The sequence below is a fragment of the Pan troglodytes genome, chromosome 10 (assembly GCF_028858775.2).
Source record: "Pan troglodytes isolate AG18354 chromosome 10, NHGRI_mPanTro3-v2.0_pri, whole genome shotgun sequence".
NCBI classification, from domain to species: domain Eukaryota; kingdom Metazoa; phylum Chordata; class Mammalia; order Primates; family Hominidae; genus Pan; species Pan troglodytes.
Window position 1 is genome coordinate 119149918 of NC_072408.2, and position 24391 is coordinate 119174308.

The 24391-nt window shown below is 39.8% G+C and overlaps 1 protein-coding gene and 1 pseudogene across 21 annotated transcripts in view; one reads left to right on the forward strand and one right to left on the reverse strand.

Annotated features, from left to right (window-relative positions):
• HECTD4 (HECT domain E3 ubiquitin protein ligase 4) overlaps positions 1 to 24391 on the reverse strand; it is a 222107-nt gene that overhangs the window by 158095 nt on the left and 39621 nt on the right. For all 21 annotated transcript variants that reach the window (XR_010147786.1, XR_010147785.1, XR_010147784.1 and 18 more), the window contains exon 2: positions 911 to 1428. Coding sequence is in view for 18 of the 21 variants with exons in the window: in XM_016924278.4 (XP_016779767.1) it covers positions 911 to 1428 (518 nt within the window). In the remaining 3 variants the exon portion in view is untranslated. The remainder of the gene's footprint in view (positions 1 to 910; positions 1429 to 24391) is intronic.
• Positions 4083 to 24391, forward strand: part of LOC134807451 (dnaJ homolog subfamily C member 2-like) — a 30749-nt pseudogene continuing 10440 nt past the window's right edge.

Consider the following 24391-nt stretch of genomic DNA (forward strand, 5'->3'; position numbering starts at 1 on the left):
ACTCCAAGCATATTTCCTATTGATAGTGGGTTGATGACTTGCACATGAAGAACAGCATACAATTTTTTTTTTTTTTTAAAGACAAAGTCTTGGTGTGTCGCCCAGGTTAGGGTGCAGTGGCGCCAACTTGGCTCACTGCAACCACTGCTTCCTGGGTTTAAATGATTGTCCTGCCTAAGCCTCCAGGTAGCTGGGATTACAGGCACCCACCACAACGCCCGGCTAATTTTTGTATTTTTAGTAGAGACAGGGTTTCACCATGTTGGCCAGGGCAGTCTAGAACTCCTGACCTCAAGTGATCTGCCCACCTCAGCCTCCCAAAGTGCTAGGATTACAAGCGTGAGCCACCGCGTCCGGCCATGTGTACTACTATTAAATCTAGATATATACTGAGAAATCTTCCAATTAAATTGATCAAAACAAGTATTAGGTCCAAAAATATAATTTGTGACCAATTTTGTGACTGAGTCCAGGTGAATAATAGCCCACTAGCTTGCTGATGTACTTCTTATAGACAGGTATGAAAAATTAATAGCTCTATAAAGTTTTGACCATCCTCCTAGGAGAAGTAGACATAACATCCTCTGCTAACTACTTGATGTAAAACACTAACCATCTAAGGGACAATTAGATATGTCAAGGGTTGATTCTCCATTTTCTGCTGGTTAAGATGTTATCATGGTATACCAGAAACAGAAAACATGAACTTTGGTTCCAACTCAGGCACCTGGTGCCAAGTTTGGTGAAAGCATCTCATGCACTGTCAAGGCTGTGAAATTCAATACTGAAAGCAAAGAAGGACTTCTGAATGTTAAGACTTCTATCAAATATACTTGGCCTCTTCTTCATTCACCCAACCCAGGTGGCAGTAGTCACAAGGTCACCAAATAATACATTCGATTTTCCTTACCTGGCACAAGCCAAAGCCACCAGGGCAGCAGCAGCATTTTCTTTTTGCTTATGTGGGATGTGTCGGCCTGTGTCAGAAGTCTCCTCTAGCCAAGAGCACAGCAAAGTTTCAATTCCATTGAGACAGTCAGCAGGCTCCTTGGTCAAGCTCAAAGGCTGGCAGTCACGAAGGCAGTTCAATAGCACCTCAGCAGTTATGTTACAGAGAGAGGGGTCTGTTCTACTCTGGGACTGAATAAGGGGGAAGACCAGCAGGAGCCCCATCCTCGATGTGAAGGGCGCTTGCTCAGGTTGCTGCAACAAGCCCTGGCGTTTGAGCAGGGCCAAAGTTTCCTCATCACCTGAACTTTCCCTTTCATGCTGTTCTTCTAAGGCCAGCTGGCGCTGGGCATTCCACAGTCCTCGCAAGGCATTCAGGCGGTATTCCAGCAGCCGGGCATAGGCATTGCTCTGATTCCCACAAACAGAGCGCAAACGTTCTGCTAATTCCGACGGGTTCTTGGTCTCAAAGGTTAAAATCTAAGGAAAAAGACGATGGAGAAGTGGGTAAATATTACTTTCACCAAAGTCATCTAAGGAAGAAAATATGTTTAATGATACCCCAAAATAGTCAACGCCAAAAATTATTTTAATTACAATCAAATGGAAAACGTATACTGTAAAGCCAGCTCTTTGCTGATGGAATTGTTCCCCTTTTGGCTTTTCTGTTAATGCTTCCATGAAAATTGGGATTAGACCTAATTGAAAGAGCCCAAATCATAAAAGAATATAGTTAAGTGTGAAAGTCAGAAATTAACTCCATAATTTATTTTAGAAAATTGAAGTATAAAGCCAGGCGTGGTGGCTCACGCCTGTAATCCCAACACTTTGGGAGGCTGAGGTGGGTGGATAGCTTGAGCCCAGCAGTTGGAAACCAGCCTGGGCAACATGGTGAAACCCTCTCTCTACCAAAAATACAAAAAATAGCCAGGCTTGGTGGTGTGCACCTGTCGTTGTGGCTACTTGGGAGACTGAGGTGGGAGGATTGCTAAAGCCCGGGAAGTAGAGGCTGCAGCGAGCCATGATGGTGCCCTGCACTACAGCCTGAGTGACAGAGCGAGACCCTGTCTCAAAAAATAATACTACAAAAAAAAGGAAAAAAATTGAAGCATAAACCTTTAGTAAATGATCTTGAGTTATAAATGTTGTTTCTAGGACAGGCGCGGTGGCTCACGCCTGTAATCCCAGCACTTTGGAAGGCCGAGGCAGGAAGATCACGAGGTCAGGAGTTCGAGGCCAGCCTGGCCAACATGGTGAAACACCATCTCTACTAAAAATACAAAAAAAATTAGCCAGGCGTGGTGGCCCACGCCTGTAGTCCCAGCTACTCAGGACCCTGAGGCAGAAGAATTGCTCGAACCCGGGAGGTAGAGGTTGCAGTGAGCCGAGATCGCACCACTGCACTCCAGCCTGGGTGACAGAGTGAGACTCTGTCTCAAAAAAAAAAAGTTAAAGTTTCTAACTCCTATTACCAGATAGAGTACTAGTAAAAATGGAACCAAGTTTTATCTCTGTTCTTCAAAACCTAATATATATATGTTTAATAAATGATGGATTATTCATGGTTCTTTGGTTGTGAAGCATACCCCATTCTTTTTTTTTGAGATGGAGTCTTGCTCTCTTGCCCAGGCTGGAGTGCAATGGCCGATCTCAGCTCACTGCAACCTCCACCTCCCAGGTTCAAGCAATTCTGCCTCAGCCTCCCTAGTAGCTGGGATTACAAGGGCATGCCACCATGCCCGGCTAATTTTTGTATTTTTAGTAGAGACGAGGTTTCGCCACATTGGCCAGGCTGGTCTTGAACTCCTGACCTCAGGTGATCTGCCCACCTCGGCCTCCCAAAGTGCTGGGATTACAGGCCTGAGCCACTATGCCTGGCAGCATACCCCATTCTTAATAGTGTTAACCCATTATTTTAATTTGTGACATGGTATAGATTTATCCAATTCACATTAGATTGTTTTCTTGCCAAAACATTCAATTATCAGGAGGCCTCCATTTTCAGCAGCTGGGGATAATAAAACCATTATATCTTCTATCAACTAAGAAAGGAACCAGCTCTCAAGATCAAACTAAATCTCAAGAATCAAACTAAATTTACAATGCAAAGAGTTTATGCACATAAATTTGACTAGATCAAAACCAACAGACTACTGTAATCAACAAAGGAGGGCACTCTAGGAGCAAGCACACTGAAACAGATTATCAGACAATAGAGGTGCCTGGTTCACAGTAGACCAGAAAGTCAGGGTGGGAAGAGGCCTGGGACAAAAGTAAAGAAAATTCTGCCAGGTCTTTGGCACTGACATTAAGAAAGGTCATAGTGCAGTTTATTTCCCTTACAAACTGGAAAAATACTCTTTTATCTCAAATTTTGCCTTTAGAAACTTGTTATTAATATTTTAGCCCAATAAGATAACAAGAATTTCCAAAACAATGCAAACGCTGTAATTGCCTTGCTTAGCTACATATGCAAATCACTGAATTGAACTAAAAAAAAAGTTCACAATTTAAAAACAACAACACAAAACCAAAACAAAAGAAGCAAGAAGCTAAAGAAAAACAAAGATAAGCTGAATTAGAAGCTACTCAATTAGCAAAGGAGAAAGAACTTATAATTAGACAACAAGTATTACTGGCAAAGAAAGAAAAAGACATCCAAAAAAAAAAAACATTACAAAGAAATGGTAAGCTAGGTGGGTGACATACACCTATACTTCCAGCTACTTGGGAGGCTGAGGCAGGACTGCTTGAACCCAGGAGTTCGAGGCTGTAGCGGCTATGATCGTGCCTGTGAATAGCCACTGCACTCCAGCCTAAGCAACATAGTAAGACCTTGTCTGCTAAAAAAAAAAAAAGAAAGAAAGAAAAAGAAAGAAAGGCAAAAACTTCAAAACTCATCTAAGATCTGGAATCAGTTTTCCAACAATGAGGCAGGGTGGGTTAAAATGATGGAAGAAGGCCAGGTGTGGTGGCTCATGCCTGTAATCCTAGAACTTTGGGAGGCCAAGGTGGAAGGACTGCCTGAGGCCAGGAGTTCAAGGCTGCAGTGAGTTAAGATGGCACCAGTGCACTCCAGCCTGGGTGACAGGGGGAGACCCTGTCTCAAAAAAGAAAAAAAAAAAAAAGAAATGATGCAAGTAGAAAAACTTTGTAATCAGCTTGAACTAGAAAGCTTACAGTAGTTGAATGAAACACATCATCTACAAAAGAAGTAGCAATGGCTGCTCTGGAAAAACAGAAGAAATAAATGAACAAATTACAAAGGAGAAACAGGAAGGTGGGGCTCGTATGTAATAAGCATCTAAGAATGCAGAGAAATAAACTGGCAGAGGTGGAAATGGCAGCAACAACTGGTAAGAAGATGATCTGCAGCTACAAGTTAAAGCTATGAATCTCTTCCCTGCTGGGATGAATTCAAGATGGGAAGTTGGTAAGTTATTGCTAATTACATCAACATACATTCTTCTACTGATGTCAAGACAACCACCAAAGGTGTTACTGGCAAAGCAAAGAGCCTCCAAAAATTGGACCCTCATCAAAAAGATGACAAACAAAAAAGGCTTTTGATAAACTTTAAAAAGAACATTGCCTCAAGCAGACAATGAAACACCTTCAGAATGATTTTACAGTCCATGCACCCACTTCACCCCTTGGAGAACGAACAGAAGCTTTTTGAACAAGCTTTGAAAACATACCCAGTCAACACACCTGAAAGATGAGAGAAAACAGCACAAACTGCCAGTACCTGGCAGGACAAAGAAAGGCTGCATGAAAAGATGCAAGGAACTTGCCAAGATGGTAAAAGCAAAGAAAGCTGCTCAAGAGCAAGTGTTGGCTGGGCGCGGTGGCTCATGCCTGTTATCCCAGCACTTAGGGAGGAGGAGGTGGGAGGATCACTTGAGGCCAGGAGTTCAAGACCAGCCTAGTAGTGAGACCTTGTCTCTAAAAATAAATAAATAAAATAAAATAAATAAAAAGAGCAAGGGTCGAATGCAGATAGAGTTAAGAAATGACTTAATCCTTATTGGGTGTGTACTTTTATAATAAAACTGAAAATACTGTGAAAACAAAACAACAAATTCCAATTCAAAAAATTAACTATAAGTATCTCAGTTAACTAATATGAAAAATATTCATAGTTTTAAAAAAATTCAGTGCCAGCTTATCAGATCTGATGTAATATCAGGATGCCATAAAATTTCAACCCACAACTTAGCAAAGAAAGAAACTATTGATAAACACAACTACTTCAAGGAATCTAATGGCATTTTGTTGAGAGAAGCCAATTTCCAAGGGTTATGTTCTGTATGATTTCATTTCTGTGACATTCTGGGAAAAAAAAAAAACTATGGTAATGGAGAATAGATCAATGGTTACCGGGGTTTAGGGGTAAGGGGAGGTAGGGTCTGACTACACAGGGATAGTATGAGGGAGTTTTTTTGGGGGGGTTGAAGGAATTGTTCCCAGTTGTGGTGGTGGTTACATGAATTAATAACATGTTAAAATTCATAGAACTACACACCTCCCAAAAAAGGCCAGTTTGACTGTATGATAACTTTAAAGATTAAATAAAAGGAAAAAAATTCCAACCAGACTATAGTTGTATTCAACTAGATATCACTGGGTAAAGATATATTGAAAATAATATCATTAAAAATAAAAATTAGAGGTATTTTTTACTGAGGTGCTTCTTTCTTTCTTTCTTTCTTTCTTTCTTTCTTTCTTTCTTTCTTTCTTTTCTTTCCTCTCTCTCTCTCTTTCTTTCTCTTTCTTTCTTTCCTCTCTCTCTCTCTCTTTCTTTCTTTCTCTTTCTTTCTTTTTTTTATTTTTTTTTTGACGGGGTCTCACTCACCCAGGCTGGAGTACAGTGGTGCAATCTTAGCTCACTGGAGCCTCAAGCTTCCCAGGCTCAGGTGGTCAATCATCCCACCTCAGCCTCCTGAGTAGCTGGGACTAGAGGCATGTGCCACTATGCAGCTAATTTTTTGTATTTTTTGTAGAGATGGGGGTCTCCCTACGTTGCCCAGGCTAGTCTTGAACTCCAGAGCTCAAGCGATCTGCTTGCCTCAGCCTCCCAAAGTGCTAAGAGTATAGGCATGATCCACTGCGCTCAGCTACTTACTTAGTTTTTAATACAACCACATCAAACAAATAATGATTGATTAAATGTCCTTCACCATCAAGTAATATAAAACTGTATTTCCCTACCCTTTTATTTAGATTCACCAAACACACATTACCTTTTTATTTTTCAGATGGCAGCAGATAAAATAACTCAAGTTCCTTAAAAAATGATCACATTTCAAGGGCAACCACCTGCCTTGAAGCTGTTATCAAACTCAAGAAAGTCATACTGCCTATTTTCATTTGTTTTTTAGTGCTATTACCCCCAAAAATCAGTAACCAGCCTCCACTATTACAATCAATAAAGATTACTGAAATATTTTTCAATGATATGAAAAACTGCAAAATTTTAACTTTGATCATCTTCCCAGTCATAAACATCTAAACAAATAATAAAGTTTTTGGCACTTTAAAAAAGCTTTTCAGTATTGTTATTTCTTCCACCCAAAACAACTCTTTTATATAAAATACCTACCTATGTACTCAACATACATTTTTATTTATGGTACACCAATCACCTACTTATGTTATATGAAGCAACTACTAAAAAAATTCAATATAGTCTTTTATTGAACTCAAATGACGAACAACTCAGTAACATAAAACAGGGCTATTTATTTTTATTATTAAACATGAGTACTTCTGAAATATGACATTTCATGGTACATAAAATGATGTGTATGACAAAATCTGTTGCTAACTCCAAATATTAACTTAATATAGCTTAGAAAAATGACATAATATACTCTGCATTTTTCTGACCATTCTATTTTTACAAGTACTCCAGTTATATTTAGCATTCAATTTAAAAGACAAGTGCACTGAAAGAATTTGAGTTATAATATAATTAACCAAATATTATATAACATACACACTTAAATGACTGTTGTGTTTATTGATTTAGCAGTATCTAAAGCACACTATGCTTTCAGAAATCCATTAGGCTACTCAGCGTTATCCATTTCAGGGGCCCCTTATGAAAAGTCAGAACTGTTTGCTATGCCACTGTTTTTTCAGAATTCTAAAGTTTGAAGGTCATGGCCTAAAATCATTTTATAAAAAGACATCATACCTTTGGGTTTTTGTAAGTCAGCTATGGCATATCTATTCTGGTACTTATGAATATTAAATGATTTGTCTCAGATCCTCACATAAAACCACTGCTCTTGACCAAAATGTCATTAGAAATTAATATTTTTCTCTTTAAAAAAGTGGAAAGCTATTTAAGGAAAAGGGAATATCCCTGTCGTCCTTAATCAGAAGTGTTACTAACTGTACTTTGGTGATAATGCTAACGTTACCCTAATTAAGGGAGTGACCGCCAAAGTAACTCACAGCCTTCATGTATTTTTTTTAATCACACATAACATATGTGTTTTGTTGCCGTTTTTTTTTTTTTCTTTTGAGACAGGTTGACTCCAGCAGCCTTGCTCTGTCACCCAGGCTGCTGGAGTGCAGTGGAACGATCATGGCTCACTGCAGCCTGAGCCTCTCAAGTAGCTGGAACCACAGGCCTGCACCACCACACTCGGCTAATTTTTTGTATAGACAGGGTCTCGCTATGTTGCCCAGGCTAGTCTCAAACTCCTGGGCTCAAGCAATCCTCCTGCCTTGGCCTCCCAAAGTGATGGGATTGCAGGCATGAGCCACCGCACCTGGCCAACATAAGTGTTTTTAAACTAAGGAAACAGTCATTCTGGAAAGTCTAATTGAATGTGGGTAAAATATTCTTTGCTGGCCAAATCTGGCTTTGAACAAGACTACAATATCTGATAGAAGAACAGAGTGGTCAGGCCAGCTGTGATGGCTCACGCCTGTAATCCCAACACTTTGGGAGGTTCAGGTGATCTTGAGGCCAGGAGTTTGAGACCAGCCTGAGCAACATGGCAAGACAGTCTCTACAAAATAAAAAATAATTAGCTGGGTGTGGTGGCATGCACCTATAGTCCCAGCTACCTAAAAGGCTGAGGCAGGAGGATTGCTTAAGCCCAAGAGTTCAAGGCTGCAGTGAGCTATGATCGCACCACTGCATTCCAACCTGAGTGACAGAGTGAGACCCTGTCTCAAAAACAAAAACAAAAACAAAAAAAACAGATGATCAATCAGATCATTTTAGCCAATTTACTAATTTATTTCCATTTTTTTCTGGGAAAATACTGGACAACAGATACCAGCCAGCCATGATGTGAAATGTGAAATGCCAACCTGCATTTCAAGTAAGTGTAGGAGTGAGGATACGCATATAGACGCTTTTGAAGTTGTAGAGAATATTATATATACATATAAGGACATTAACTAGACTAATCATTAGCATAAACTACTATAATCCTGTAAGGATAAACATCGATTTCCATCTACTTTGCTGTTCAGAATAGCAGAGAGATAATTATTGAAAAGGGTCAAGTAAGAAGCTAAAATCATCTTCTCTATTTGAGCATATTTCTGAAAGAAATAGAAATTATATTTCTAGGAATTTGTCCTAAAGCAATATTCTAGAAGTAAGAAATACACAGAGATATTCATTGCAGTATTGTTTATTATAGTGGGAAAGGTAGAAGCAATCTCAATGTATAAAAGGGAAGTGTTGGGCCAGGCGCGGTGGCTCACGCCTGTAATCCCAGCACTTTGGGAGGCCAAGGTGGGCAGATCATGAGGTCAAGAGTTCGAGACCAGCCTGGTGAAACCCCGTCTCTACTAAGAATACAAAAATTAGCCGGGTGTGGTGGCGCATGCCTGTAATCCCAGCTACTCAGAAGGCTGAGGCAGGAGAACTGCTTGAACCCGGGAGGTGGAGGTTGCAGTAAGCCAAGATCGTGCTACTGCATTCCAGCCTGGGCGACAGAGCAAAACTCCATCTCAGGGAGGAGAAAAAAAGGAAGTGTTTAATTAAATTATAACATCTCAAAATGAAACATTAATGATTTTTTATTTATATTAAATAAAACATTAAATTAAATTAAATCAAATCATTAAATAAAAAATTATTAAAACCACAATAAAAAGCAGTATAAAAATTGCAGATGCCCTCTAATTAGGAGTCTGTAAAACATACTTGTTCAATTTTGAAATTAGTGTTTATGAAAATAGAAACATGGATATTATTTTTTCTGTTTCAAAAACAACAGACTAATGACAAGTTACATTGTTCATACAGAAGAAATGCTTAGAACGTCTGAGTTTCCAAAGACAAAAAAAAGAAAAGCAGTCATAACTAGCACTGATAATTTTTCACATGCAAACGCTATCTTTAAATAACTGGTAGTCAAACAAATGGTGACACAAGTACCACAGGAAATGCTTTCCTTACATCAGTTCACTAGTCCCATCTGTTGTACTTTGGCAGCAGTTAATTTCAAATAATGTAGAGCTGATTATGTTCCTGGTTAGGACGGAAGACAGGATGGTAAATGGGAAAGACCCTGCAGATATTGGGAACTATCAATGAACAATAAAACCTTTCAATTTCCAAAAGGAAATGATGTTTAAAACTCAGGGTCACTTGGGCTCTAAGCAGATGAATTATATTCCTATACTCCCCGGTATGGGACATTAACCAATTCAATTCATTATATGAACCTGTCAGCATAAAAGGAATTTATACTTGGATTATTTCAAAGGAGATCGACTGGCTAGACTTGCAACCTCAATGTAAAACTATTTATTTATTTATTTATTTTGAGACAGGGTCTTGCCCTGTCGTCCAGGCTGGAGTGCAGTGGTGCAATCTCAGCTTACTGCAACCTCCACCACCTGGGCTCAAGTGATCCTCCCACCTCAGCCTCCTGGGTAGCTGGGACTACAGGCACTCACCACTATGCCTAGCTAATTTTAAAATTTTTTAGAGGTGGGGTTTCACCATGTTGTCTAGGCTGATCTCAAACTCCTGGGGTTCAAGCGATCCTCCTGCCTCAGCCTCCCAAAGTGCTGGGATTAGAGGCATGAGCCAGTATGCCCTGCCAATACAAAACTTTTAAGTAAAGGCAGAATACTGAAACCCTCTCAAATGTTAGAATAGATGCTTAAACCTTTCTACAGATTTTTTTTCTACCATTTTTCACATAATGAAGACAGCAATCATAGCCAAATTGAATTGCATGTTGCAATCAACAAAGACTTGAAAAGCTCTCATGCGAGCCAAGTAAGTACATCATGATGGGAGGGTGGAATTCTCTCTTACTAAAGCCCAAATCCAGGGTGGATCACTTATCAATTAAATTAGACCCTGAAGCTGCATGACCTTATCCAACTTGGAAATATGTGTTTATTCAAACTCACTTTTCAACATCTCTTATTTGTAAAAAGGGTCTTAAACCTAACTGAGAACGAGGATATTAAATTTCCACACTTTAATTCATGAGTTTTAGCCTCTAACTGGATGCCAAAACTGGAATGGACTCTGACTTCTTGCTAGATTTTTTAGTTTTGGCTAAGCCCTGCAAAACTTTCTCCAGCATATGGTGACTTTCTCAAATCTTCATATAACTGCTGGTGACAGCAGGATTGTCAGAATTGTGAGGACTCCAATACATAAGAAATTACTGTTCAAATTCTTTTACCATGAAAGTTCCATCCTGTTGTGGCCCCTGCCCAGTTTTCATCTTTTGTGCTGTCCGTTTGACCAGGGTTCTATTTTTCCATCTCCCTGCTCTTGTTGCCTGAATGCCTACCTGACTCAGTGTAAATCCTACCTTTCAAAATTCAGCCCTGCTCCATCAAGACCTACTTTGAGAAACTCTGATTTCCTCTCTTTCTCTTCCCCTTTCCAAAACAGTTTCTCTGAGTTTTCACAGTACTGTATACATACTTCTTATCAGAAAGTCAGCTACAAACTATAAGGAAAAGTGTTTTAGCTGTTTTAATAAGAATGTATTGATTTGTTTTGGGTTTTTTGTTTTTTGTTTTTTTTAACAGAGTCTCGCTCTGTTGCCCAGGCTGGAGTGCAGTGGTGCAATCTCAGCTCATTGCAACCTCCGTCTCCTGGGTTCAAATGATTCTCGTGCCTCAGCCTCCCGAGTAGCTGGGATTACAGATGTCCACCACAACATTGGGTTAATTTCTGTATTTTTGGTAGAGACAGGGTTTCGCCATGATGGCCAGGCTGGTCTCGAATTCCTGGCCTGAAGAGATCCGCCCACCTCGGCGTCCCAAAGTGCTGGAATTACAGGCATGAGCCACCACACTTGGCCTATTGATTTGTTTTTAATAAATGGTATCTCAGAGGCATCAAATCCATATCTAAAATTTTCTCCATGTTACAAAATCATTTTTTCATCAACATCAAATCTTGACAAAATAAATACAGATCATATACCTATGCTTAGTAATTAACAGAATAGAATTTGGAGGTTGGGTACAGTGGCTCACGTCTGTAATCTCAATACTTGGGAAGGCCTAAGAGGTAGGATCGATTGCTTGAGCCCAGGAGTTTGAGACAAATCTGGGCAACATAGTGAGACTCCATCTCTACTTTTTTTAATAAAAATATTTTTTAAAAATCAAAAATTTGGAGGACTAGCCGGGCGCAGTGGCTCACGCCTATAATACCAGCACTTTGGGAGGCCAAGGCGGGCAGATCACCTGAGGTCAGGAGATCGAGACCAGCCTGACGAACACAGTGAAACCCCATCTCTATTAAAAATAGAAAAATTAGCCGGGCGTGGTGATGGGCGCCTGTAATCCCAGCTACTTGGGACGCTGAGGCAGGAGAATCCCTTGAACCTGGGAGGCGGAGGTTGCAGTGAGCTGAGATCGCACCACTGCACTCCAGCCTGGGCAACAGAGTGATACTTTGTCTCAAAAAAAAAAAAAAAAGGAAGACATAGGACTAAACTCTTCAAAATGGTTTGAATACTATTGTACATTTTATTATTAGGAGTATTTAGAGAAAGAAGATATTTCCACAAAATTTCTGCAGACTAACTTTATCTGTTGCTTGAATTACATACTTAAAGACTAATATAGTGCAACATATTCACCAAATGCTTGGCATAAATATATTATGGTAAGAAAATCACTATTGACAATTTTTAATACAAAACTATAACAAATTTAAAAAGGAAATTGAACAGCTCTGATATGTGTAACACTTACCACACTCCACTATGATGTTATTTATTTACAGTTTGTCTTCCCTTTCAACTGTGAGCCCCAAAAGGGGGAGACCATGTCATACTCATGTTTGTGTCCCCAGAGCTGAGCACAGTGTCTGGCACATAAATGTTTGATAAATTAATGAATGAGAAGATAAATAAATTCCAAGAATAATCCTCTTAGGGCTTACACCTGGTTTCCACTGTACATCTGAGTAATCCTCTCCCACTTGGACTAATTTTACTTTTGCCTTCTGGAATGATGGAAAATAATCCTCTCTCTTCCACATAAGAACCTTTTAATTAGATGAAGAAAATACATGTGGTGAGGGGGAGGGGACATCAGAATATGATTTAGGGCAGCTGTTCTCAATCCTGAATATTAGAATTGTTTTGACAGCTTTTAAACAAGAGTAGTGAGTTGGTCCCACCCCGGTCTGGTTACCTCAGAATATGTGAGGATGGGGCCTAGGCATCAGTTTTTTTGTTCTGGTGTGTTTTGGTTTGTTTTGTTTTTTTTGAGATGGAGTCTCGCTGTATCACCCAGGCTGGAGTGCACTGGCATGATCTCGACTCATGCAACTGCCGCCTCCCGGATTCAAGTGATTCTCATGCCTCAATCTCCCTAGTAGCTGGGACTACAGGCACGTGCCACCACGCCCAGCTATTTTTTGCATTTTTAGTAAAGACAGGGTTTCACCATGTTGGCCAGGATGGTCTTGAACTCCTGACCTCAGGTGATCCTCCTGCCTCGGCCTCCCAAAGTGCTGGGATTACAGGCATGAGCCACCACACCTAGTCCAGCATCAGTTTTTAAAGCCCACAGGTGAATCCAATGTGCAGCCAAGATTTCGAACCACTGAGTTGGGGGAACTAGGTTCTATGCCAGCCTCTGCAAATAACTCTCCCTCCCCTTAGGCATTTTATTTCAGGTCTCTCAGTCTGTATTTCCACATCTATAAAACGAGGGTAGCACCTCCCTTCATTTTACACAGTTGTTAAAATCTAAGGAGATCATGTACAGTCAATGCTCTGAAAAAGTTGAAATTGCTAAATAATTGTTATGACATTAAACATACTCTTTCCATGTTTAGACCAGATCACCAACAAGAAAGGGAATTTTTCCTGATGGTCATACAACAAAGACCTGACTAGATAAAAGCTGGGAGAGTCAGGGGTGGCATAAGCGAGGTTTGAGTTAAACACAAGCTTCACTTGAGCCAACACTGTTTTCAAAAGCTAATGCAATCTTAGAATGCATCAGTAGAATTCCAGTGTCAGGGACAAGGGAGGTAATAATCCCATTTATATTCTGCAATGGTCAAACTATAACTGGAATATCCTGTTCAGTTCCAAGTACCTCATTTTAAGAAGCCATTAAGAGACTAGAGTGTGTCCAGAAGAAGATGATTTGACTAATCTGGAAATCACGTCACATGAGAAATGGTTAAGGAACTGGGGATGCGTGGCCTACAGAAGAGACGGGTGGGAAGGGGGAGCTGTCTTCCTAAGACTGAAGGGCTGTCATGTGGAAGAGGAAGACCTATTCTCTATTATACCAGAAGCAGAAATAGGAAGTTACTGGTATGCACAAAGCACAATAAAGAACTTTGATAATATGTCACTCAAACAGTGTGCATCAAAATCCCTGGATGTGTTCACTTTATATAAAGATTCCTGGGGCAGGGGGCGGTGGCTCACACCTATAATCCCAGCACTCTCAGGGGCTGAGGCAGGTGGATCACCTAAGTCGGGAGTTTGAGACCAGCCTGGCCAACCAACATGGTGAAACCCCATCTCTACTAAAAATACAAAAATTAGCCGGTCCTGGTAGTATGAGCCTGTAATCCCAGCTACTGGGGAAGCTGAGGCAGGATAATCGATCGCTTGAACCCAGGAGGTGGAGGTTGCAGTGAGCCAAGATTGTGCCACTGCACTCCAGCCTGGGTGACAGATTAAGACTCTGTCTCAAAAAAAAAAAAAAAAAAAAAAAGATTCCTGGAATCCATTTCTAAAGATTTTTCCAGAGGTCTAGCATATTGCCCTGGAATCTGCATTTAAGCAAGCTCCTTGGGTGACTTTACGGACTCCTTTTAGAAAAAATAATATAATCTTTATTAAAGATTTGTTGTAACATAATTCACGTACCATAAAATTCATCCACCTAAAATATAATTCAATGGCCTTTAGTATAATATATTCACATTTCAGAACATTTTCATCACACACCCCCACCCTACTGCAAAAAAAAAAAACAAAAATCCTGAACCCATTAGCAGTCACTCTCCATTTTCCCCAAATCTCCCAGCCCTTGGCAACCACTATTCTATTTTCTATATTTATAGATTTGCCTATTCTTTACATTTCATATAAATGGAATCATATTATGTGAAGTCTTTTGTAATTGGTCTCTTTCTCTTAGTATACTGTTTTCAAGGGTCATCCATATTTTAACATGTGTCAATATTTCATTCCTTTTATTGCTGAATAAAATTCCTTTGTATAGCTAGACCATATTTTATTTATCTATTCATCAGTTGATGGACATTTTAATTGTTTTCATTTTTGGCTATTACTAATAATGCTGCTATGAACATTCATGCACAGGTTATACAGACATGTTTCCATCCCCCTTGTGTAAATACCTAAAAATGGAACAGCCGAGTCACATGTTAACTCTATGTTTACCAGCTAGAGGAAATGCTAGACTGTTTTCCTAGATGGCTGCACCATTTTACATTCCCACTAGCAACACATGAGGATTTTAATTTCTCCACATCTTTGGTGCCACTTGTTATTATGTATTTCTGATTATAGTCATCCTAGTGGGTGTGAAGTGGTATGTTCATGTAGTTTTAACTTGCATTTCTCTAATGGGTAATGATGTTGAGCATCACATCTTTTAATGGGCTTATTGGCCATTTGTATATCTTCTTTAGAAAAAAAATTATCCATTTTGAGAAACAATGATATTGCCAGATTAGTATGGACAATAGAGGCCAGACATGGTGGCTCATGCCTGTAATTCCAGCACTTTGGGAGGCCAAGGAGGGAGGACTGCTTGAGCCCACGAGTTCAAGACCGGGGCAACAGAGCAAAATCCCTGTATCTATTAAAAAAACAAACAAAAAAAGCACAATAATGCAAGGGATAGAAAAACATCAAATGTTTACATCCACAAGTTCATACTCTTACAAAAAGGAAAATTATTACTAGAGGATGTTGGCAAACCAATTCATTATTTTGAAAATTGCTTAATATAAGGAGAAATGCAAACATTTATCCTGATTTCTCATATGTATTCTACACCTAGGTAAGCAAATGGCTGATGAGAGAAAACTTCACTTTAAGTAAGTGGGGCCAGGTGCGGTGGCTCATGTCTGTAATCCCAGCACTTTGGGACCCCAAGGTGGGTGGATCACCTGAGGTCAAGAGTTCAATACCAGCCTGGCCAATATGGTGGAACCCCATCTCTACTAAAAAACACAAAAATTAGCTGGGTGTGGTGGTGCGTGCCTGTAGTCCCAGCCACTTGGGAGGCTGAGGCAGGAGAATCGCTTGAATCCTGGAGGTGGAGGTTGCAGTGTGCCGAGATCATGCCACTGCACTCCAGCCTGGGCGACAGAGCCAGATTCCCTCTTAAATAAATAAATAAATAAATAAATAAATAAAGTGGGAGAAAATCTTCACAATCTATACATCTGACAAAGGACTAATATCCAGAATCTACAGTGAACTCAAACAAATTAGCAAGAAAAAAACAAACAATCCCATCAAAAAGTGGCCTAAGGACATGAATAGACAATTCTCAAAAGAAGATATACAAATGGCCAACAAACATACGAAAAAATGCTCAACATCACTAATGATCAGGGAAATGCAAATCAAAACCACAATGTCATACCACCTTACTCCTGCAAGAATGGCCATAATCGGCCAGGCACGGTGGCTCACGCCTGTAATCCCAGCACTTTGGGAGGCCGAGGCAGGCAGATCACGAGGTCAGGAGTTCGAGACCAGCCTGGTCAACACAGTAACCCCTGTCTCTACTAAAAATACAAAAAAAAAAAAAAAATAGCCAGCATGGTGTGGTGAGTGCCTGTAATTCCAGCTACTCGAGAGGCTGAGGCAGGAGAATTGCTTGAACCTGGGAGGCAGAGGTTGCAGTGAGGAGAGATCCTGCCATTGCAGTCCAGCCTGGGTGACAAGAGTGAAACTCTATCTCAAAAAAAAAAAAAAGCCATAATCAAAAAAATTAAAAAGTAATACACGTTGGCATGGATGTGGTGAACAAGGAACACTTCTGCATTGCTGGTGGGAATGTAAACTAGTACAACCACTATGGAAAACAGTGTGGAGATTCCTTAAAGAACTAAAAGTAGAATTACCATTTGATCCACCAATCCCACTACTGCATATCTACCCAGAAGAAACGAAGTCATTATACAAAAAAGATACTTGCACATGCATGTTTACAGCAGCACAATTTGCAATTGCAAAAATGTGCCACCCACCCAAATGCCCATCAACCAACAAGTGGATAAAGAAACTGTGATACACACACACACACACACACACACACACACACACAATGGAATACTACTCAGCCATAAAAAGGAATGAATTAATGGCATTGGCAGCAACCTGGATGGGACTGGAGACTATTACTCTAAGTGAAGTAACTTAGGAATGGAAAACCAAACATCGTATGTTCTCACTTATAAGTGGGAGCTAAGTTATGAGGATGCAAAGGCCTAAGAATGACACAATGGGGTTTGGGGACTCAGGGGGAAAAGGGTGGGAAGTGGGTGAAGGATAAAAGACTATAAATTGCGGCTCATGCCTGTAATCCCAGCACTTTGGGAGGCCGAGGTGGGCAGATCACGAGGTCAGGAGTTCGAGACCAGCCTGGCCAACATGGTGAAACCCTGTCTCTAAAAATATAAAAATTAGCTGGGCACAGTGGTGCGCGCCTGTAGTCCCAGCTACTCGAGAGGCTGAGGCAGGAGAATCGCTTGAACCCAGGAAGCGGAGGTTGCAGTGAGCCAAGATCACACCGCTGCTCTCCAGTCTGGGCGACAGAGTGAGACTCTGTCTCAAAAACAAAAGACTATAAATTGGGTGCAGCGTATACTGCTTAGATGATGGGTGCACCAAAACCTCACAAATCACCACTAATGAACTTACTCATGGAACCAAGCACAACCTGTTCCCCAATAACCTATGGAAATAAAAAATAAAAATAAATAAGTGTTCTAATTAATAAGTGAAAGACAAACAATCATTGTTTTGCAATCTCTACCGATTTAATAGATTTAGGCAGTGAGCTTTAGCAACTGCAAACATCACAAAAAGAGACAAGCAGACATTATGTGTGCACTGATGAAGTTATATACCATCACCCATGAAGAAGTCTTGGGAAAAAAAAATCAAACCTGAGTGGTACTAAATCATGGTCTAGAGATCCAAATATGAATTTACAGAAAATAGTGAACAAAGAAAAAATATATTAAACTATATCATGAGGATGAAATAAGCAAAATCTAGACTGCAGAAAACAAGACAAATAACCAATTTTCTTCGACAAATAAACTGCAAGGCAGAAAGTTTGTGTGTGGCGGGAAAGAATTATAGTTTAAAAAACATGGCCGGGCGCGGTGGCTCACGCCTGTAATCCCAGCACTTTGGGAGGCCGAGGCAGGTGGATCATGAGGTCGGGAGATCAAGACCATTCTGGCTAACACGGTGAAACCCTGTCTCTACTAAAAATACAAAAAATTAGCTGGGCATGGTGGCAGGCGCCTGTAGTCCCAGCTACTCAGGAGGCTGAGGCAGGAGAATGGCGTGAACCTGGGAGGCGGAGCTTGCAGTGAGCCGAGATCGCGCCACTGCACTCCAACCTGGGCAACAGAGCAAGACTCCGTCTCAAAAAAAAAAAAAATTCGCACAATTATAAAAATTGGAAATTTGAATACTGCCAATATATTTAATTATATTAAATAATTATTAATTTTTAAAGATATGATTGATTGTGGTTATGTTTTAAAAGGAGTACTCATCTTTTGATATATACTTAAATATTTATAGATAACATGTAATGGATTTACTTCAAAGTAATATGGGAATAACATGGGAAAGAGAAAAGAAGGTAGAAGTACAAATGAAATAAGATTAGCCACGAGCTGATAATTGTCGAACTTGCTGATGGGTACATAAGGGTTTATGATGTGATTCACCTACTCTTACGTATTTTTACAATTTTCCAAATTTGTTATAATAAGTTTTTTAACAAAAGCTTGTCAAAAACGAAATAGGGTATATTGAATGATTATGATCACTGGCTGTGATCAAGAAGAAACTGGTAGCCTTTCATGATAGTTCTTGTAATGTAAATGACACACAAGAATTTTTTCTTCCAATGCTAGGAAGCTATTAAAATCAGCAGCCTTTTAAAACAGGCCTAGTTAAATCACCTCAATTCACCACTTAGTTTTGCAGATAGAAACTTTGAGACTCAAAACTGTTTATAAACAACTAATATTAATTCAGTTTCCTGAGAAGTAAATATATTTGTTTAAAAGACTTACCTCTAAGGCACACAAATTAATCAAATGAGAAAATGCATTTAAAACTTTTAAGTGTCAAATGCAATTCACCTCTAAGGTCCACTTATTGTTAGTATGAGCAATATTTTTATCATCAAATGATATACTTGATGAGACAAGGGGGTAATACATTTTCTGGGATTAACAACTAATATCTGTTCCCTCAAAATATATGCACAAATATACTATCTAATTGAGCAGAAAGGTTAGAGTTATCAGAAAGAGAGAAACAGAAAAAAACTCTTACCAATCTATGTTTAGCCAAAAAAGATTTTGTATGATGGCATAGAGTAAAACTACAAGTAAACAAAACAGAAACAAAAGAGTATGACAATTCACGTAATGAGTACCAACAAATCACTGGATTATTTTCTAGAGAGAAGAAAGAATATGTGCAGAAAATATTAACTGGTTGATGGATGAGGCAAATGAAATAATAGTTATAATGCATTATCTACAACATATGCATAAACTTAACCAAATCCCTCAACTTCATTACTATAGTATTCAACACTACAGTATTAACGGTTTTACTTTCTTATTAATGTACTCCATTATTTCTTGTTTTTGCATTCCAAAGTAAATTTTTTAAAATTTGCACTAGTTTTACAGAATTGCTTAGTAAAAATCTCCTGCTGGAAAAATGTTGAAAGAATGTGGAGCAATTCTTTGACACTCCTGGTAGAAATAGAAATTGGTGCAAAAACCTTGGAAATCAATGTGGCATTATCCGATTATGCTGAAAATGCATTATATTAGTTTCCTGTGCCTACTGTAACAAATCACCAGGAATTTTGTGGCTTAAAACAACAGATATTTACTCTCTCACAGTTCTGGAGGCTAGAAGTCTGAAATCGGTATCACTGGGCTGAAATCGAAGTGTCGGCAGGGCTGCACTCCCTCCAGGGGCTCTAGTAAAGAATCGGTTTCTTGCTTCTTCCAGCTTCTGTTGGCCAACAGCATTCCCTGGCTTGTGGCCATATAACTTTAATCTCTTCTTTGTGTAATCTCTCTCTGCCTCTGTCTTATGCAGACACTTATGATTCCATTTAAATACTGATGATTCCACATCTACAAAGACTCTTTCTCCATATGTGTTAGGCCATTCTTGCATTGCTATAAAGAAATACCTGAGGCTGGGCACAGTGGCTCACGCCTGTAATTCTACTTTGTGAGGCTGAAGTGGGCAGATCACTGGAGGCCAGGAATTTGAGACCAGCCTGGCCAACATGGTGAAACCCCATCTCTACTAAAAATACAAAAATTAGCTAGACATGGTGGTGCGTGCCTGTAGTCACAGTTACTCAGGAGGCTGAGGCAGAGAATCGCTTGAACCCAGGAGGCGCAGGTTGGAGTGAGCCAAGATCACACCACTACACTCCAGCCTGGGTGACAGAGTGAGACTCTATCTCAAAAAAAAGAAAGAAAGAAAGAAAGAAAGAAAAAAGACATACCTGAGACTCGGTAATTTATACAGAAAAGAAGTTTAACTGGCTCACAGTTCTGCAGGCTGTACAGAAAGCATGGTGCCAGCATCTGCTTGGCTTCTGGGGAGGCCTTACGGAGCTTTTACTTGTGGAGGAAGGTGAAGCGGGAGCAGGCATCTCTCACATGGCAGAGTGGGAGCAAGAGAGAGTTAGGAGGAGGTGCCACATACTTTTAAAGAAACAGATCTTCTGAGAACTCACTCACCAGTGAGGACAGCACCAAGAATACGCCCCTATGACCCAAACCTCCCATCAGGCCCAACCACCAACACTGGGGATTATAATTCAACGTGAGATTTGGTAGGGACATATATTCAAACTACATCACCATATAGGATAACATTTACAGGTTGCAGGGACTAGCCTACAATCCATCAATCCACTCCTAGGTAATTCCCTATAGAAATTCTTGCACATGAACACCACATGACACGAACAAGAATATTCGTAGCAACACTGTTTATAATATCAAAAAGTGGAAACAACCCAAATATCAACAAACAGGAGAATGGGTACACTGTGTCATAGTTATATAATCCAAAATTATGCAGCAGTGAAAATAAATGAAGTATAGTGACACATATCAACACACAAGAATCATATAACACATGCAGGGTCCAAGAAAATGCAAGTCACAAAAAAATACACATGACATACTACATTTATATAATAAAGTCTTAAAACACACAAAACTAAAATAAGCCCTATATTGTTTAGGGCTATATGCATAATATGATAAAATAATAAAAGCAAAAGAAAAACAAAATTCAGAAGGGCAGTTTCCTATGTGGAAGAGAGGGAGTGTTGGTCTTGTACAGCTGACCAGGAGCTTTAAAGGTACTAGTAAGGGTCTATATCTTAACTGGATGGTAGGATCACAGGAAAATAAGGGGTGTGTGTGTGTGTGTATGTTTGTGTGTGTATTTAAAACGGCTACCCAAAAGATAGAGATACACAAACATGCACATACACACCCACTCAGACCTTTTAAATAGACAGTCCCTGACTTACGATGTGCTTACATCTAGATAAACCTACCATAAGTGGAAAATATAAACTGAAAACACACTTTCAGCCAGGCACAGTGGCTCATGCCTGTAATCCCAGCACTCTGGGAGGCTGAGGCAGGTGGATTACCTAAGGTCAGGAGTTCGAGACCAGCCTGGCCAACATGGTGAAACCCCGCCTCTACAAAATATACAAAAATTAGCCAGTTATGGTGGTACACACCTGTAATCCCAGCTACTCGGGAAGCTGAGGCAGGAGAATCGTTTGAACCCGGGAGGCAATGGTTGCAGTGAGCCAAGATTGCACCACTGCACTCCAGCCTGGGTGACAGAGTGAGACTCAAAAAAAAAAAAGAAAAGAAAACCCACTTTCAACTTACAGTATTTTCAATTTATGATGGGTTTTTCAGGATGTAATTCATCATAAGTCAAAGAACATCTGTATATGATATAATTAATAATAAAAAATTGTAATTCCTATTGGTTGTTATTCCAGTACTGGAAAGCAGACTAAGATCACCATCCCCACTGCTGATAAGCACGAAATGGTTTCTCTAGAGATGTGGCTCTATCACTGTATAATGAAAGTATTCCCAATGCAAGATGTGATGAGCCCAAGTGCTTCACATTTTTAGAAACAGTGTGAGCTGATGCACAAGCTACACTTGGGATGATGCTGCAATCAGCTCTGCCTCTGGAAGGAGCTATTGCTTGTCTGGGGAAGACTAAAGCCTAGACCAGGGGCTCTCCCATTGAGCTGGGAGGGAGAAACTGTCTTCCAGGTGGCATCTGGCAAGGTCTAGAGATATTTTTGGTTGTCGCAAGTATAGACGAGCTACTGGCATCTAGTGGGTAGAGACCAGGGATGCTGCTTACATCCTACAATGCACAGGACAGCCCCACAGCAAAGAATGATCTGGCTCAAAATGTCAATAGTACTGAGGATGAGAACGCCTGGTCTATAGTGACCCCTTGATAGAGTGTGTGCAGTAAGGCTAACTATTGCCATATGACATTAAGTACAACAATACCATCTCTCATAAAAGATATAGAAAGCCCCTGTTTGCAAAATTTATCAATCCTCAGAATTGTGCATAGGAACGATTCTATTCATGTGCCGAATTTGACAAATTTTATATATAATTATTAGGTACCAGAAGGATGCTGATAGACTGCATGCTCAAGGGTGGGGATTTACATTCATTCATCTTTATACCTTCTGCATTCAAACCTCAATGTGTCTTGAATAGTTTCTCCTGAAATGAGGCACAAAACACAATACGTGGCACAAGGTAAGCACTCAATAACATTTACTAATATTATTTTTAAAAATCTTTTTCGAATTAACTCTAAACTCTTGTCAGTATAGCTTATAGCTTTGTCTATTTTGCTCACCAATGTATCACAAGTGCCAGAGAACTTGGCACATAATAGATGCTAGACAAATATTTACTGAATGAGCAACAGATTAAAAATGCTACCTGTCAGTACACATACATTAAAAATGCCACCTGCTAGGGAACATACATGCTCCCCCAAACAAGACAAACAAGCTACAGAAGGAGCAACAGACACTATAAGGCACCACTTCCAAATGCACTCCCAGGTCAGCATTTCTATTTGAGACTTCTGACCCTTCACCTTTTTTAAGATCAGAGGCATTAACCTGTGCCTCTAAACCTGTGGTTTGTAACTGTTTGGCTGAATGTGAATATGCACCCAGTGACTACTCAATAAAAATTCCCAATAACTATGGCTGACCACTAAGTCCCTCTAAGAAACATAAGAAATGTTACCTATTTTATGCCACTGAATCTTGCCCTTCCTGTCAATTCCTGCTCACAGCTGTGCCTGACTAATTAAAACTCCCTGGAAACCTCGTCTATCGCTTTACTGGTTATTTCTTCTGCTACATCAAAAGACTCCACTTTAGAATTCAAATCCATCTGTCTCCCTCAGTCTGCAAAGAACAAATGTTCAGAAAAACTAACCGACTAGCTAAAATTAAATGTACCTTTCCCAGCTAAGACTTAATATGTGTTGGGGGCAGGGAGCAAGCAATCTAAGGATAAACCACTAAAAAGAAGATAAAACAAAGCTTAACCATATGAGATAGTACTTAGATAGTCATTCAACTCCCATCTTAGCAGACCAGGGACAAATCCAGAAATTCTTGGTTGAAATGGATTTATATCCAAAGGCAAAATTTTCTGGTGAAGCTAACATATGACAAACATTGCTCACCCAAAATAATATGACTCTAGACCCCAAAGGTTTGCTCATCCATTTTCCTCTCATTTGGACCTCAGAGAGCCTAAATTGGCTCATAACCTATAGATTCACTTTTTGATATATGAAATGATTTATTGTTGAAGGCTAACTATTGCCATCTGACATTAAGTACAATACAATCTCTCACAAAAGGATTTATTGTTGAACTATTGGTCCTATCCCATGATCAGAAAAACACTAAAGGCCGGGCGGGCATGGTGGCTCACACCTGTAATCCTAACACCTTGGGAGGCCAAGGCAAGAGGATTGCTTGAGCCTGGGAGTTCAAAACCAGCCTGATCAACACAGGAAGACCCTGTTTTCAACAAAAAAATTAAAAATTAGCCAGTTGTGATAGTGCATGCCTGTAGTCCTACAGGCTCAGGAGGCTGAGGTGGGAGGATCGCTTGAGCCTAAGAGTTTGAGGCTGCAGTGAGCAATGACCGTACCACTGCACTCCAGCCTGGGTGACAGAGTAAGACCCTGTCTATTTAAAAACAAACAAACAAACAAAAAACAATAAGAAATGTAATCTAGTTTTTATGACCTTTCTTTGGAACCTATAACTTCAAACTTCTAAGAATTGTTTCAATTATTGAAGTAAAATATATAAAATTGCCTGATCTTAATGCTGCTTTTACTATCGCATCTGAGTTATAGTTTTGCCTAGAAGTAATTACAGGATGAATACACGAAAATATTCTAGAACACTGAAAAAAACTCTAGTGCAAAATGGATTTTAAGCAAGAAGTTGCCTCTGTGAGATCTGATTAAATTTTTGCTGCCAAAACCACGTATGCCAAATTATGCCATGTCATACCTATCTTCTGTGATGTCACAAGACATCTAAAGTTCAA